The sequence below is a fragment of the Rana temporaria genome, chromosome 8 (genome assembly GCF_905171775.1).
Source record: "Rana temporaria chromosome 8, aRanTem1.1, whole genome shotgun sequence".
In the NCBI taxonomy this organism is placed as follows: Eukaryota; Metazoa; Chordata; class Amphibia; order Anura; family Ranidae; genus Rana; species Rana temporaria.
This window is the reverse complement of record NC_053496.1, coordinates 36,171,293-36,185,888: the sequence shown is the minus strand read 5'-3', so window position 1 is coordinate 36,185,888 and position 14,596 is coordinate 36,171,293. Positions and strand designations below refer to the sequence as shown.

At 45.2% G+C, this 14,596-nt stretch overlaps 1 protein-coding gene across 1 annotated transcript in view; it reads right to left on the bottom strand.

The window, feature by feature from the left end:
- The window catches only part of LOC120946832 (nebulin related anchoring protein), a 170,777-nt gene that overhangs the window by 106,545 nt on the left and 49,636 nt on the right, over positions 1–14,596 (bottom strand). Inside the window, exons 10-12 of the mRNA XM_040361581.1 lie at positions 10,980–11,084; positions 5,925–6,041; positions 4,143–4,247 (exon numbers count right to left, since the gene is read on the bottom strand). Coding sequence (XP_040217515.1) covers positions 4,143–4,247; positions 5,925–6,041; positions 10,980–11,084 — 327 coding nt within the window. The remainder of the gene's footprint in view (positions 1–4,142; positions 4,248–5,924; positions 6,042–10,979; positions 11,085–14,596) is intronic.

Genomic DNA, 14,596 nt, shown 5'->3' with positions numbered 1-14,596 from the left:
GGGGAAAAACGTGTCAAACTAAAATAAATAAAGTAAAATGAACAATAAAAATAAAATAAAAATATTTAAAGCGCCCCTGTTCCCGCGTGCTCGTATACAGAAGCGAATGTGTACGTAAGTCCCGCCCACATATGAAAACGGTGTTCAAACCACACATGTGGGGTATCGATGCGAACGTTAGAGCGAGAGCAATCATTTTGGCCCTAGACCTCCTCTGTAACTAAAAACATGTAACCAGTAAAAACATTTAAAACGTCGCCTATGGGGATTTTTAAGTAGCGAAGTTTGGCGCCATTCCACAAGCGTGTGCAATATTGAAGGGTGACATGTTGGGTATCTATTTACTCGGCGTAACTTCATCTTTCATATTATGCAAAAACATTGGGCTAACTTTAATGTTTTTTTTTTAAAAAAGCACAAAACTGTTTTATTTCCCAAAAAAATGCGTTCGAAAAATTGCTGTGCAAATACCATGCGCGATAAAAAGTTGCAACGACCGCCATTGTATTCTCTAGGGTCTTTGCTAAAAAAGCATATATAATGTTTTGGGGTTCTATGTAATTTTCTAGCAAATAAATGATGATTTTTACATGTAGGAGAGGAATGTCAGAACTGGTCTGGGTGCTCCAGAACGCCTGATGGTGCTCCCTGCATGTTGGGCCTCTGTATGTGGCCACGCTATGTAAAAGTCTCACACATGTGGTATTGCCATACTCGGGAGGAATAGCAGAATGTGTTTTGGGGTGTATTTTGTGGTATGAATATGCTGTGTGCGAGAAATAACCTGCTAATATGAAACTTTTGTGGAAAAAAAATAAAAATAAAAAAAAACTTGATTTTGAAAAGAATTGTGGGAAAAAATTACAACTTCAAAAAACTCACCATGCCTCTTTCTAAATACCTTGGAATGTCTTCTTTCCAAAAAGGGGTCATTTAGGGGGTATTTGTACTTTTCTGGCATGTTAGGGTCTCAAGAAATGAGAAAGGCCGTCAGTACTTCAGATGTGATCAAATTGATACATTTTCAGTAATTGGTACCATAGCTTGTAGACCCTATAACTTTCACCCAGACTAAATAATAACCCAATTTTTTTTTTTTTTAACCAAAGATATGTAGCAGTATACATTTTAGGCCAAATTTATGAAGAAAAATTCATTTTTTGCAAAATGTTATAATAGAAATGAAAAAAAATTCATTTTTTTACAAAATTTTCGTTCTTTTTTCATTTATAGCGAAAAAAATAAAAACCGCAGAGGTGATCAAATACCACCAAAAGAAAGCTCTATTTGTGGGGAAAAAAAGGACAAAAATTTCATTTGGTTACAGTGTTGTATGACTGAGTTATTGTCATTCAAAATGTGAGAGCACCGAAAGCTGAAAATTGGTCTGGTTATTAAGGGTGTTTAAGTGCCCAGTTGTCAAGTGGTTAAAAAGCAAAATGGAAGGATGAGGTAAGTGAAGGAGAACTGCACTAAGGTAAAGGAAGCTATTTAGGGAAAACATTTTTTACCTTTACAACCCCTTTAAGTTAAAATCTAAATTTTTTGCTAGAAAATTACTTGGAACCCCCAAACATTATATATATTTTAGCAGAGACCCTAGGGAATAAAATGGCAATTGCTGTAATATTTTATGTCACACGGTCTTTCAAACAAAATTGTTGGGGAAAAAATACACTTGAATAAATAAAAATAAAAAAACGAAACAGTAAAGTTAGCCCAATTTTTTTTTTGTTTTAATGTGAAAGATTTTGTTACGCTGTAAGAATCGTGAGAGAATCGTGATTCTCATTTTAGCCAGAATCGTGCAGCTCTACTATCTACCAATCTATCTATCCTATATTACCAAAAGTATTGGGACACCTGCCTTTACACACACATGAATTTTAATTTCATCCCAGTCTTAGCCCGTAGGGTTCAATATGGAGTTGGCCCACCTTTTACATTTATAACAGCTTCAACTCTCCTGGGAAGGCTGTCCACAAGGTTTAGGAGTGTGTCTATGGGAATGTTTGAGCATTCTTCCAGAAGAGCATTTGTGAGGTCAGGCGCTGATGTTGGACAAGAAGACCTGGCTCACAGTCTCCGCTCTAATTCATCCCAAAGGTGTTCTATTGGGTGGAGGTCAGTTCCTCCACCCCAAACTTGCTTATCCATGTCTTTATGGACCTTGCTTTGTGCGCTGGTCCAAATCATTTGGTGGAGGGGGGATTATGGTGTGGGGTTTTTTTTCAGCTGTTGGGCCCCTTAGTTCCAGTGAAGGGAACTCTTAAGGCATCAGCATACAAAGACATTTTGGACAATTTCATGCCCCCAACTTTGAGGGAACTGTTTGGGGATGGCCCCTTCCTGTTCCAACATGACTGCGCACCAGTGTACAAAGCAAGGTCCATAAAGACATGGATGAGCGAGTTTGGGGTGAAGGAATTTGACTGGCCTGAGTCCTGACCTCAACCCAATAGAACATCTTTGGAATGGATTAAAGCAGAGACTGCAAGCCAGGCCTTCTCGTCCAACATCAGTCCCTGACCTTACAAATGCACTTCTGGAAGAATGGTCATACATTCCTATAGACACACTCCTAAACCCTGTGGACAGCCTTCCCAGAGGAGCTGAAGTTGCTATAGCTGCAAAGGGTGCGCCAAATCAATACTATGCACTAAGGGCCATATTCACATACTTTCTGCGGCGGCATCGCGTAAGCTATTTACACTACGCCGCCGCAACTTACTGGAGCAAGTGCCGTATTCCTAAAGCACTTGCTCCGTAGTTTGCAGAGGCGTAGTGTAAAAGGCCCGGCGTATCCCCGCGTATATTTCAAAGGGGGCGGCTTATATTTAAATTAAGCGCGCCCCCATTTCGAACGAACTGCGCATGCGCCAGGCTAAAAATAGCCCAGTGCGCATGCTCCAGTTCTCGGCGGAAAACGTCAATGACGCCGACGTGTGCGTCATTGACGTAAAGTCGTATTCAAGAACGACTTGGGGGAAACGACGTACCCAACGGGAAAAGACGACGCGGACCCGACGCCATACTTAACATGGCATACGTGGGACTGGCGTAAGGTTACCCCTCATATAGCAGGGGTAACCTTACGCTTACGCAAACGACGTAAGCAACGGTTACGCGACGCGATTTCGTTCGGGAATCGGCGTATCAGGCTCATTTGCATAAACAAATGAGACCTGAACGTAAACGCCACCTAGCGGCCGGCTGGGAAATTACATTTAAGATCCGACAGTGTAAGTGACTTACACATGTCGGATCTTCAGTGTATCTATGCGAAAATGATTCTAGGAATCACTCGCATAGATACCCGGGCCAAAAAAGAGAGATACGACAGAGTTTCCTGAGATACACCGTCGTAACTCTACTCAGAATATGGCCCTAAGACTGGGATGCACATTATATATATATTATAGACCTGGAGACTCAGCACAGAGATAGCAGGTACCACTTATAATGTGGGCACAGCAGGTGTGATGACCTAGAAGCTCAGCACAGGGATGGTGGAAACCCATCATAATGGGCACAGCAGGTGTGCACACCCACTAACTCAATGCAGAGAGTATCCAATAGATAGAGGAAACTGTCAGGTGATTTAAATCCCATTTTTTTTTAAATATCAGAAACACTGTTCTGGGGAGGAGTGCCCCTTCAAAAAACGGGTGTTCTACTTATAAAACACCACAACAAATTGAGATTAAAATAACCGATGAAATGGTATTCATTATAGTTGAGCGTGCAGAGAGTAAACTCCCAAATCCTCCCAGAAGAGGGAAAATCTGCGAAAATAACATTTCCTCTCCGGCAGCAGAAATTCCCTCTGCTTTGCGAGAGCGAAGAGACGGTACAGTAATTAACAAGAATGAATGGAATGACTCCCCCTTAGAAAACTCACCGGGGAGGAATTAACTCTAATTAAGGAGAGGTAACAGCGGATTAAACAATTGTTTGCGGGGAAGAGGCAAAGGCCATTGTGTTTATTATAACAGCATGTTCTATATCAGGGGGGTGCACGGTAAGTAGGAGCCTCAAGAGCCGCAGCTTATCAGCTATAGACATTGCTTATTCCCTGGTTGAGATTTGTGAGGTTACGCAGATCGGGAACCGCTGGGGGGGGGGGGGGGTGCAATGCTTACATCACTGGTGAACTTGGAGATCTTGTTATCGTTCTGGAACTGGGGGGTCTCACAGTAGTTTATACTATGTCCTTTACTGTGCTCCAGGTCCTTCCTGTATCCCACCTGAAAATACAGAGAAAAATGTATTCTAAGTGAACATGGACATTAGAGTGCAAGTTCCTCTGGCGCGGGGACTAATGTGACTGGCTCAGTGTTCTCTGTGCAGCACTGTGGAATATGTCAGAGCCATATAAAAATGTAATAATAATGTGTGTGACTGTGATGGAGACATTAGGGCCAGATCCTCAAAGAACTTACGGCGGCGTATCTATTGATACGCCGCGTAAGTTCTACGATGCGCAGTCGTATCTTTGTTTTGTATCCACAAAACAAGATACGCCTGAATCTGGGCTAGATCCGACTGACGTACGTCTTAGTCTTAGTACGCCGTCGGATCTAAGGTGCATATTTACGCTGGCCGCTAGGTGGCGCTTCCGTGTCGAGTATGCAAATTAGCTAGATACGCCGATCCTCAAACGTACTTTCCTCAAAAGGCTTTTTTCGGCGTAATGTTACCCCTGCCTCTATGAGGCGTACACAATGTTAAAGCGGATGTGCCAGTAAAAAAAAATATTAAAAGCCAGCAGCTACAAATACTGCAGCTGCTGACTTTTAATATTAGGACACTTACCTGTCCTGGAGTCCAGCGCCGTCCGCAGCAGAGGATGAGCGATCGCTCGTCTCTCTGCTGCTTCCCCCGCCATCCTCAGTGAGGGAACCAGGAAGTGAAGCGCTCCGGCTTCACTACCCGGTTCCCTACAGCGCATGCGCGAGTCGCGCTGCGCCCGCCGATTGGCTCACACGCTGTGTGCTGGGAGCCTAGTGTTCCCAGCACACAACGGGGGACAGACGGGAAGTCAGGAAAAACCGTCTTGTGCCCGAGCGTGTGGCCGGAAGTGGGTGCAAATACCTGTCTTTAGACAGGTATCTGCACCCCCCTCCCCCCTGAAAGGTGTCAAATGTGACACCTGAGGGGGGGCGGGTTCCGATCAGCTTGAGTTACACTTTAGGGTGGAGCTCCGCTTTAAGTATGGACGTCGGGACAGCGTCGAATTTCCTGTCGTTTACGTCGTTTGCGTAAATCGTTCGCTAATGGGGCTTTGCGTAAGTTACGTTCACGTCGAAAGCATTGACTATTTGCAAAGTGATTTCACGCATGCGCACTGGGATACCCCACGGACGGCGCATGCGGCGTTCGTTCAAAACATCAATCACGTCGGGTCACGATGTATTAGCATAAAACACGCCCACCTATTCACAATTTGAATTACGCGCGCTTACGCCGGCACATTTACGATACGCTGCCGTAACTTAGGACGCAAGTGCTTTGAGAATACAGCACTTGCCTCTCTAAGTTGCGGCGGTGTAGCGTAAATGAGATGCGCTACGCCCGCCTATATATGCGCGGATGTACGTGGATCTTGTCCATTCGAGTGTAAGCTCCTCTAATACAGGGACTGATGTAAGGGTTCTCTGTATAGCATTGTAAAAATGTCAGACGTGACATGTGGTGGGGACATTAGAGTGTAAGCTCCTCTGGTAAAGAAGCTGATGTGTTTTCTGTACAGCACTGTGGAATAAATCAAAGCTATATACTAATATATAATAATAATTGTGCATGACTGTGGAGGGACAATAGAGCATGAGCTCTTCTGGTGCTGTGACTGATGCGATTGGCTCAAAGTTCTCTGTACAGCACTGCAGAATATGTCAGAGCTATAAGAATGTACACCACTTTACCTCGCTGACCAGTTTGTTCACATTTTGCGCTCGCTTCATGGTCAGGTTGTCGTCGGTGGTCAGAGAGTGGTAGTGGGCCGGCCCTCTCATCTTGGAAAGATCCTTTTTATATTTTATCTGAGGAGGAAATCAAACTGTCAGTGATTGTCAGATACGAGCAATAAGAGAACTAAAGGGGCATCAGCCACATGTGAGGGAGGAGCAGAATGTTATAGAGCGGATGGAAAAACAATACAGCAGGATGCTGGGACATGTAGTCCATTGGTGGGTTTACATACAGGGCAAGTCCTGCATCTAAAAACTGTCAGGTTTCTCAACAAGTCTTTAGATTCTGCAATGAAATTATTGGGTTATATCACATATAGAGGCTATTTGTGTGACATCCAGTGGCGGCTGGTGCTCAAAATTTTTGGGGGGGCGCAAAGGAAAAAAAAATTGCAGTCTCACTGTGCCCAAACGCAGCCACTGTTACATGCCATCAAATGCAGCCACTGTGCCATCAATTCGCACCACTGTGCCATGCCATTAAACGCAGTCACTGTGCCATGCCATCAAATGCAGTCACTGTGCCATCAATTCGCACCACTGTGCCATGCCATTAAACGCAGTCACTGTGCCATCCATTGTCACCACTGTGCCATGCCATTAAACGCAGCCACTGTGCCATACATTGTCACCACTGTGCCATGCCATTTAACGCAGCCACTGTGCCATCCATTGTCACCACTGTGCCATCCATTGTCACCACTGTGCCATACATTGTCACCACTGTGCCATGCCATTAAACGCAGCCACTGTGCCATACATTGTCACCACTGTGCCATGCCATTAAACGCAGCCACTGTGCCATCCATTGTCACCACTGTGCCATCCATTGTCACCACTGTGCCATGCCATTAAACGCAGCCACTGTGCCATACATTGTCACCACTGTGCCATGCCATCAAACGCAGCCCCTGTGCCATACATTGTCACCACTGTGCCATGCCATTAAACGCAGTCACTGTGCCATCCATTGTCACCACTGTGCCATGCCATCAAACGCAGCCCCTGTGCCATACATTGTCACCACTGTGCCATGCCATTAAACGCAGTCACTGTGCCATCCATTGTCACCACTGTGCCATGCCATTAAACGCAGCCACTGTGCCATACATTGTCACCACTGTGCCATGCCATTAAACGCAGCCCCTGTGCCATACATTGTCACCACTGTGCCATGCCATTAAATGCAGCCACTGTGCCCTTTAATGGTCGCCGCTGTGCCAATTGTCCCCACTGTGCCGTGTGCCCTGTAAATTGCGTTCTTCCTCCCCCCCCCCGCCCGGCACTTACCTTTACTGGAGTCAGGCATCCACGTCCCACGATGTCTTCTCCCGCCCTCGATGACTGACAGGCGTCTCAGCCAATCAGGTTACAGGTAGCCAGAACCGGCCAACCTGATTGGCTGAGGCGCCTGTCATCTTATTCAAGGGGCGTACAGTCTGTGCGCTCCGAGAATAAGATTCCGGGACCCGGGGGCTGTATTGGGAAAGCCTATCAGAGCCGTTGGCTTTGATAGACATTTCCCTACAGCCAACCAGCTGGCGTTATTCAGATGGCCGGACATTGAGCGCCGACCATCTGAATAACAGCGGCGAAAATAACATAGATTCGTGCAATGCATGAATCTATGTTATTTGACTCAGTGGCGGTGAGAGCCAGAGGGGGCGGCGCTCCAGCGCCCTCTATGGACGAACCGCCACTGGTGACATCTACACTTATGCCGCGTAAACACGATGGAATTCCATCGGAAAAATATAGAACATGTTCTATACCTAAACTCTGATGGAATTCATCGGAATTTCCAATGAAAAATCTCCGATGGGGTCACACACGATCGGAAAATGTGACGGAAAAAGTCCATCGGAAATTCCAATTGTGTGTGTACGGGGCATAAGGTCCATATAAAATCAAAAAATCCAAATGAATTTGAGGTGCAGACTTTCAGCTTTAATTCAAGTGGTTGAACATAAATATCAAGTACAAATTTTAGGAACTGCAACCACTTTTATACACAGTCCCCCCATTTTCAGGGGCTCAAATGTAATTGGACAAATCAATATATTCATTAATAAATTGTTAATTTTTAATATTTTGTTGAGAATCCTTTACTGGGAATGACTGCCTGAAGTCTGGAACCCATGGACATTACCAGAGACTGGGTCAGTGGCGGTTCATCCATAGAGGGCGCTGGAGCGCCGCCCCCTCTGGCTCTCACCGCCACTGAGTCTAATAACATAGATTCATGCATTGCACAAATCTATGTTATCGCCGCTGCCGCTGCTCTATTCAGATGGTCGGCGCTCATGTCCGGCCATCTGAATAACGGCAGTTGGTTGGCTGTACGGAAGTGCCTATCAGAGCCAACGGCTCTGATAGGCTTTTCCGAGTACAGTCCTCGGGTCCCGGAAGCTTATACAAGGAACGCACTAGGGATGCGCTCCTTGTATAAGACTGACAGGCGTCTCAGCCAATCAGGTTCACCGGTTCTGGTAACCTGGTAACCTGATTGGCTGAAGCGTCATCGAGGGTGGGAGAAGACATCGAGGGACGGTGGAAGCAGGATGGCTGACCCCAAAAAGGTAAGTGCCGGGCTGAAATGGGGAGGGGGCATAATACAGGGCACAGTGGCAGGCTGGCAGCATTTAACAGGGCACAGTGGCGAGTACAATTGATGGGCACAGTGACGAGTACAATTGATGGGCACAGTGGTGACAACAATTGATGGGCACAGTGGTGACAACAATTGATGGGCACAGTGGTGACAACAATTGATGGGCACAGTGGTGACAACAATTGATGGGCACAGTGGTAACGTTTGATGGCATGGCACAGTGGCTGCGTTTGGCATGGCACAGTGGTGACAACAATTGATGGGCACAGTGGTGACAATTGATAGCACAGTGGCTGTGTGTAATGGCATGGCACAGTGGTGACAGTTGATTGGCACAGTGGCTGTGTTTGATGGCATGGCACAGTGGCGACAATTGATGGCACAGTGGTGACAATTGATGGGCACAGTAGCTGTGTATGATGGGCACAGTGGCTGCCTTTGATGGGCACAGTGGCTGCAATTGATGGGCACAGTAGCTGTGTATGATGGGCACAGTGAGGCTGCAATTGTTTTTTTTTTGTTTGCGCCCCCCCAAAAATTTGGAGCACCAGCCGCCACTGGACTCGGTTTCCTCATTTCTTATGCTTTGCCAGGCTCTGACTGCAGCTGTCTTCAGTTGTTCTTTCTTTGTGGGTCTTTCTGCCTTTAGTTTTGCCTTCAGCAAATGAAATGCTCAATTGGGTTGAGATCAGGTGATTGACTCATATGTCCAATTACATTTGGTGCCTTGAAAAAGGGAGGGTGACTATTATTAAGAGCTGTAATTCCTAAACCCTATCCCTCAAATTAAACCTGAGAGCGTGCATCTTCAGCCCATATCCATTATATAACTATAGCATGAATATGTTTTGGCAAATACCTGAAAAAACTAAAATTGTACCTGGGTCCAAATATATATAGACCTAACTGTATATGAATGGCCCCTTATCTCTAACACTCACCTGGACACTGAGCCTAATTCTTACCCTACCTCTACTGTGTTTCCCCGAAAATAAGCCCGGGTCTTATATTAATCTTGGACACCAAAAACACACTAGGGCTTATTTTCAGGGTAGGGCGTGCCACGCTGGAATCCTCAGTATGAGCATATCAGTAAAAGGATCATATAATGCAAAAGGTGCTGCTGCAATTCAACTGTGCAAACACCCTTATCGTATATTGCCACTCTGCGCTTCCATCACCTGCCCGGAGCTGTGTTCTCCCCTCTAAACACTGCAGAGAGGGGGGCCAAGATCCCCCCGGACAGTCAGGAGATCAGAGACGCACACACAGCATGCTGCACACCGCTGTAACAGAGGATTATACTGTGTTTTCCCCAAAAAGCAGACAAGCACTTAAAACTAGAGCTTTTTTTGGAGTAGGGCTTATATTGCAGCCCTCCTGGAAAATAGTGCTAGGTCTTATTTTCAGGGTAGGTCTTATTTTCAGGGAAACACAGTAATATTAAAACTAGCACTGAGCCTACCTCTTACAGTGGTCCTAACCCTAAGCATGCTCAGTGCCCCCTTTGCTTTTCCTGCATGTTTTGATAAGGATCTGCTATGAACTTGGGCCCCATACTGTTTTCTTTTTGTACTGTTTATTGTGTAGGTCCCCCATAAAATCCATAACAGATCCTCTTCAAGGATAACTGTCTGAGATGGATTTTTAGGGAAAACCATCTCCTTTTTTTCGTGCCCTGATTGTAATCCATGCGTCCGGTGCCCTTCGTGTAGATCAGGGGGCCAGACACATGGATGGATGGGCCGCCACTGGTCATACCAAAGAAATTATCTCATATTAAAATCTGCCATACTTGGCTTGAATTTTGGCTGATTGGAAATTGCCAGAATTGCAGCCATAGGTTGGCACCACCCAACTGAACAAAAGTGAAAAATAAGTAACAGTAATTACTTTAAATTAGATGCAACCACTGTTTAGTTTTTCAGACAGCCGTGGGCGCCGGCCATCTGAATACAATAGCCAGCAGGGGAGATTCCTCCATCCACGCCGTATGGTGGCCTTAGGGTGCCTTCGACCCATTTTATTAATATGACACATACTGGGAAGTGGATTTCCATTGATAGTTAAGATATGATCTTAACTTTCTATTTCCAATATGTAATCTCATAATTAGATTGATTGTATGAATAAAGCATCTCAGACCTGCCAATCGATGGGAAACGATCAATAATTTTCCATCCTGGCCTGGTGACTCAATTCAATCGAATCTGATCTAAGTAGAGTTTAAATCGATCAGAAGAAAGCTATGGCTTTTTGTTTGATTGCAGATTTGTTGGTTTTGATCATATTGAACATCAGTTGGATAAAAAAATCAAAGTATGTGTGGCCACCATTAGAGTCTCAGTGAAATTTAGAGGATGGGGTAGGGTTGGCCTACTAATTTAAAGAATACGCACATCACTGATGAACTCGTTGGCCTTCTTGGCATTGAGGTAGGCAGGGGTGATCATCGCTGGGAAACTGCCCTTCCCTCTGTACTCCTCCTGCTCCTCGTCATATTCCTGCAGGGAGAAGAACCGATCAAAATCAGAAGCCAAATCCAATCACAAGTATTACATTATATGCATGTACTGTGCACACCACAGGGGAGAGGGGTCACTATACACACAGGGGGCCGGATTCAGAAACGAGATACGACGGCGTATCTCCTGATACGCCATCATATCCTCTGAGTGCGGTCGGTCGTATCTATGCGCCTGATTCAGAGAATCAGTTACGCATAGATATCCCTAAGATCCGACTGGTGTAAGTGTCTTACACCGTCGTATCTTAGGCTGCATAATCACGGTGGCCGCTAGGTGGCGTATAGTTCCGCGAGGAATATGCAAATGAGCTAGATACACCAAATCAGAAACGTACGTCCCGCCGGCACATTTTTTTACGTCGTTCACGTTCGGCTTTTTTCGGCGTATAGTTACCCCTGCTATATGAGGCGTAGCTAATGTTAAGTATGGCCGTCGTTTCCGCGCCGAGTTTTGAAATTTTTACGTTGTTTGCGTAAGTCGTTCGCGAATACTGCTGTACGTCATTTACGTTCACGTCGAATCCAATACGTAATGCGATGTAATTTGGAGCAATGCACACTGGGATATTTTACGGACGGCGCATGCGCCGTTCAAAAAAACGTGAAAAACGCGAGGGGTCAAGTAAAATTTAAATAAAACACGCCCCCAACATCCCCATTTGAATTAGGCGGACTTACGCCGCAAAAACATACGTTACGCTGCCGTAACTAAGGGCGCAAGTTCTATTTAAAGTGATAGTGTGCGAGCATTCACCACAAGATTATGAGGGGTTACCGCCATCCTTGTGCTGAGTTCTAAGGCCTCACTTGTATTTGTGCTCATAAAACAGGACTAAGTGTATTCACGCTGCTCACTATGGGGGAAGATTGTCACCAATGCCTCAGGAACCAGAAGTGGCATTCATAACACCGCCAGGACATGACATCACCAGAAGTTACAAAACAATCAAAAGTACCCGCCTCAACGCGTTTCGTCTGGATTAGACGTCCTTATCAGTATATGGACTGCTTGTGATATAAATTTTTGTATAATTACACTTCTGTTACAGTTGTGTATTTGCATTTTGTGGTGTTCATATGTGACTCACCATTTTTTCACATCATAAGTACTTTTTTTTGATAGAAGGACACTGTATATAGTCCATAACACCAGCACAGTTTTTTTTGTTTTGTAGTTTTCAGGCCTGTAGACCTTTTGTACCCATTATGAGGTGTTCCACCATCCTTGTGCTGAGTTCCTGACTCTATACACCTGCTGTGCCCATTATGAGGGGTTCCCACCATTCCTGTGCTGTGTACATATCAAAAAAAGCAAAAAAAAACAACGTAATACAAAATGTATCACTTTGTGCATAAACATACTTGTGATGTATGAACTAAAAAATCAAAAGACTATGACTCCAGATCATATAAAATAATAAAAATCCAGGTTTTTGCAAATCAACAGTCTGTGTGTGTCTTCTTAAGAATTATTATCCTCTTCATTCACTGTGTGCTATTCCACTTCAATAGCACCCTGTGCTCCCACAAACAGCTCACCCCCAAAAAACTGTCACCTTTCTTATGCCTAAAGACATGCAGTACTTATTCATCCCTGCACATTGATTTGCAATTTAGGCCCCTTTCACACCTGTGGACCGTATGTCCGCTTTTTCATCCATCCGTTTGCGGATAAAAAAGGGACATACATTGGTCCCTATGAGATCGCGGATGTCAGCGGTTGAACACCCGCTGACACCCGATCTCACCCGCCTCCACAATGATCCGATTCTGTAGACGGAAGTAAACCCTATTTTTCCTTCCGTCTGCGGCTCGGATGAACACGGACAGACGGTCTGTGTTCATCTGAACCCCCCATAGGGGAGAGCGGAGAAAAGACAGGGCGGTCCCTGCATAGTGTGCGGGGACCGCCCTGTCAGCCGTCGGCTCAGCGGGGATCAACGGAGCGATCCCCGCTGATCAAGTGGAGATTTACGTTACTGATCCACCCCGTGTGAAAGGGGCATAAGACTCTAGGGGCCAGATTCACAAAGGACTTAGTAAGTCCGAATGTGAGGCGTCGTATCTCGGCTCCTGATTCAAAGAATCAGATACGCCAGAATTTGTCTAAGATACGTCTGACGTAAGTCTCTTACGCCGTCGTATCTTAGGTGCATATTTACGCTGGCCGCTAGGGGGGCTTCCGTATATTTCCGCGTCGAATATGCAAATGAGCTAGATACGCTGATTCACGAACGTACTTGCGCCTGGCGTATTAAAATACGTATGTTTCCGTAAGGCATACGACCGGCGTAACTTTACCCCTCATAAAGCAGGGGTAAGTCATGTTAAGGTATGGAGGTCGGAACAGCGTCGTATTTTACGTCGTTTGCGTAAGTCGTACGTGAATGGGGATGGGCGTAGGTTACGTTCACGTCGACTAAGCATTGAGCCGGCGTAACTTAGGGAGAAAATTTGACGTGATACTGAGCATGCGCGTGAATGCGCCGTTCGTTAGGCGCGTCATTTACGTGGGGTCACGATTCATTTCCATACAACACGCCCCCTACCAGCCTACTTTGAATTACGCGGCTTTACGACAGCCCATTTACGCTACGCCGCCGTAACTTAGGGCGCAAGTTCTTTGTGAATACGGTACTCGCCTCTCTAAGTTACGGCGGCGTAGTGTACATGAGATACGCTACGCCCGCCTAAACTTAAGCCATTCTTTCTGAATCTGGCCCCAGTACTCTAGGAGGATGTATTTATTGAATTATTTGTTTATTTTTTAAATACAGTACATCAGGGATGCAAAGAGGATTATGTACAAAAGGATACATTTTATAATATGTTGTTTCTTTGTTTTATTTTTGTTACAAAGATAATAGAAAGGTGCTCTTGATTTTGTTTATTTATTTTATTATTGTGGATTGGTAACCTGCACTCTTGCATTTAATTTAGGTGGCTTGCTGTGGAAAGTGATTGTTTCTTTCAGGCTGGGTTCGCACTTGTGCGATAACAGACATTGCATGTGATTCGCATTGCTGTGCAGATCACATCCGATGTCTGTGTGATGTGAATTTAGCCATACAAACTGTATGGCTGAAATTGCATTATCACCAAATTGGTGCAGGACCCTTTTTTGGTCCGCACTGAAATCGAATCGCATGGGTCTTCACACCTATGCAATCTGATTCTTCTACCATTTGACAGTTTGCATTGCAATCTGCTAACCGATCTGGGGGTGTTATTAACTTTCTATTGACACCCGTAGCGGTGTGAACTGCCTGTGACTCATATGCGGTGCGGGAACACGCACAGGAATTGCGCTGGTTCCTGTATCGCTTATGTGTGAACCGAGCCTTATATAAAGTTTTAGGAGAAATGATATTGTTACAGTTTTCAAAAAAATGTTGCACAATTGCCCATAGTTCTTACTATACACTACTTCCAGTATCAGAAGGTTCTACCTACAAAGCAGTATAGGATACACGCTAAAAGCACCCAGAG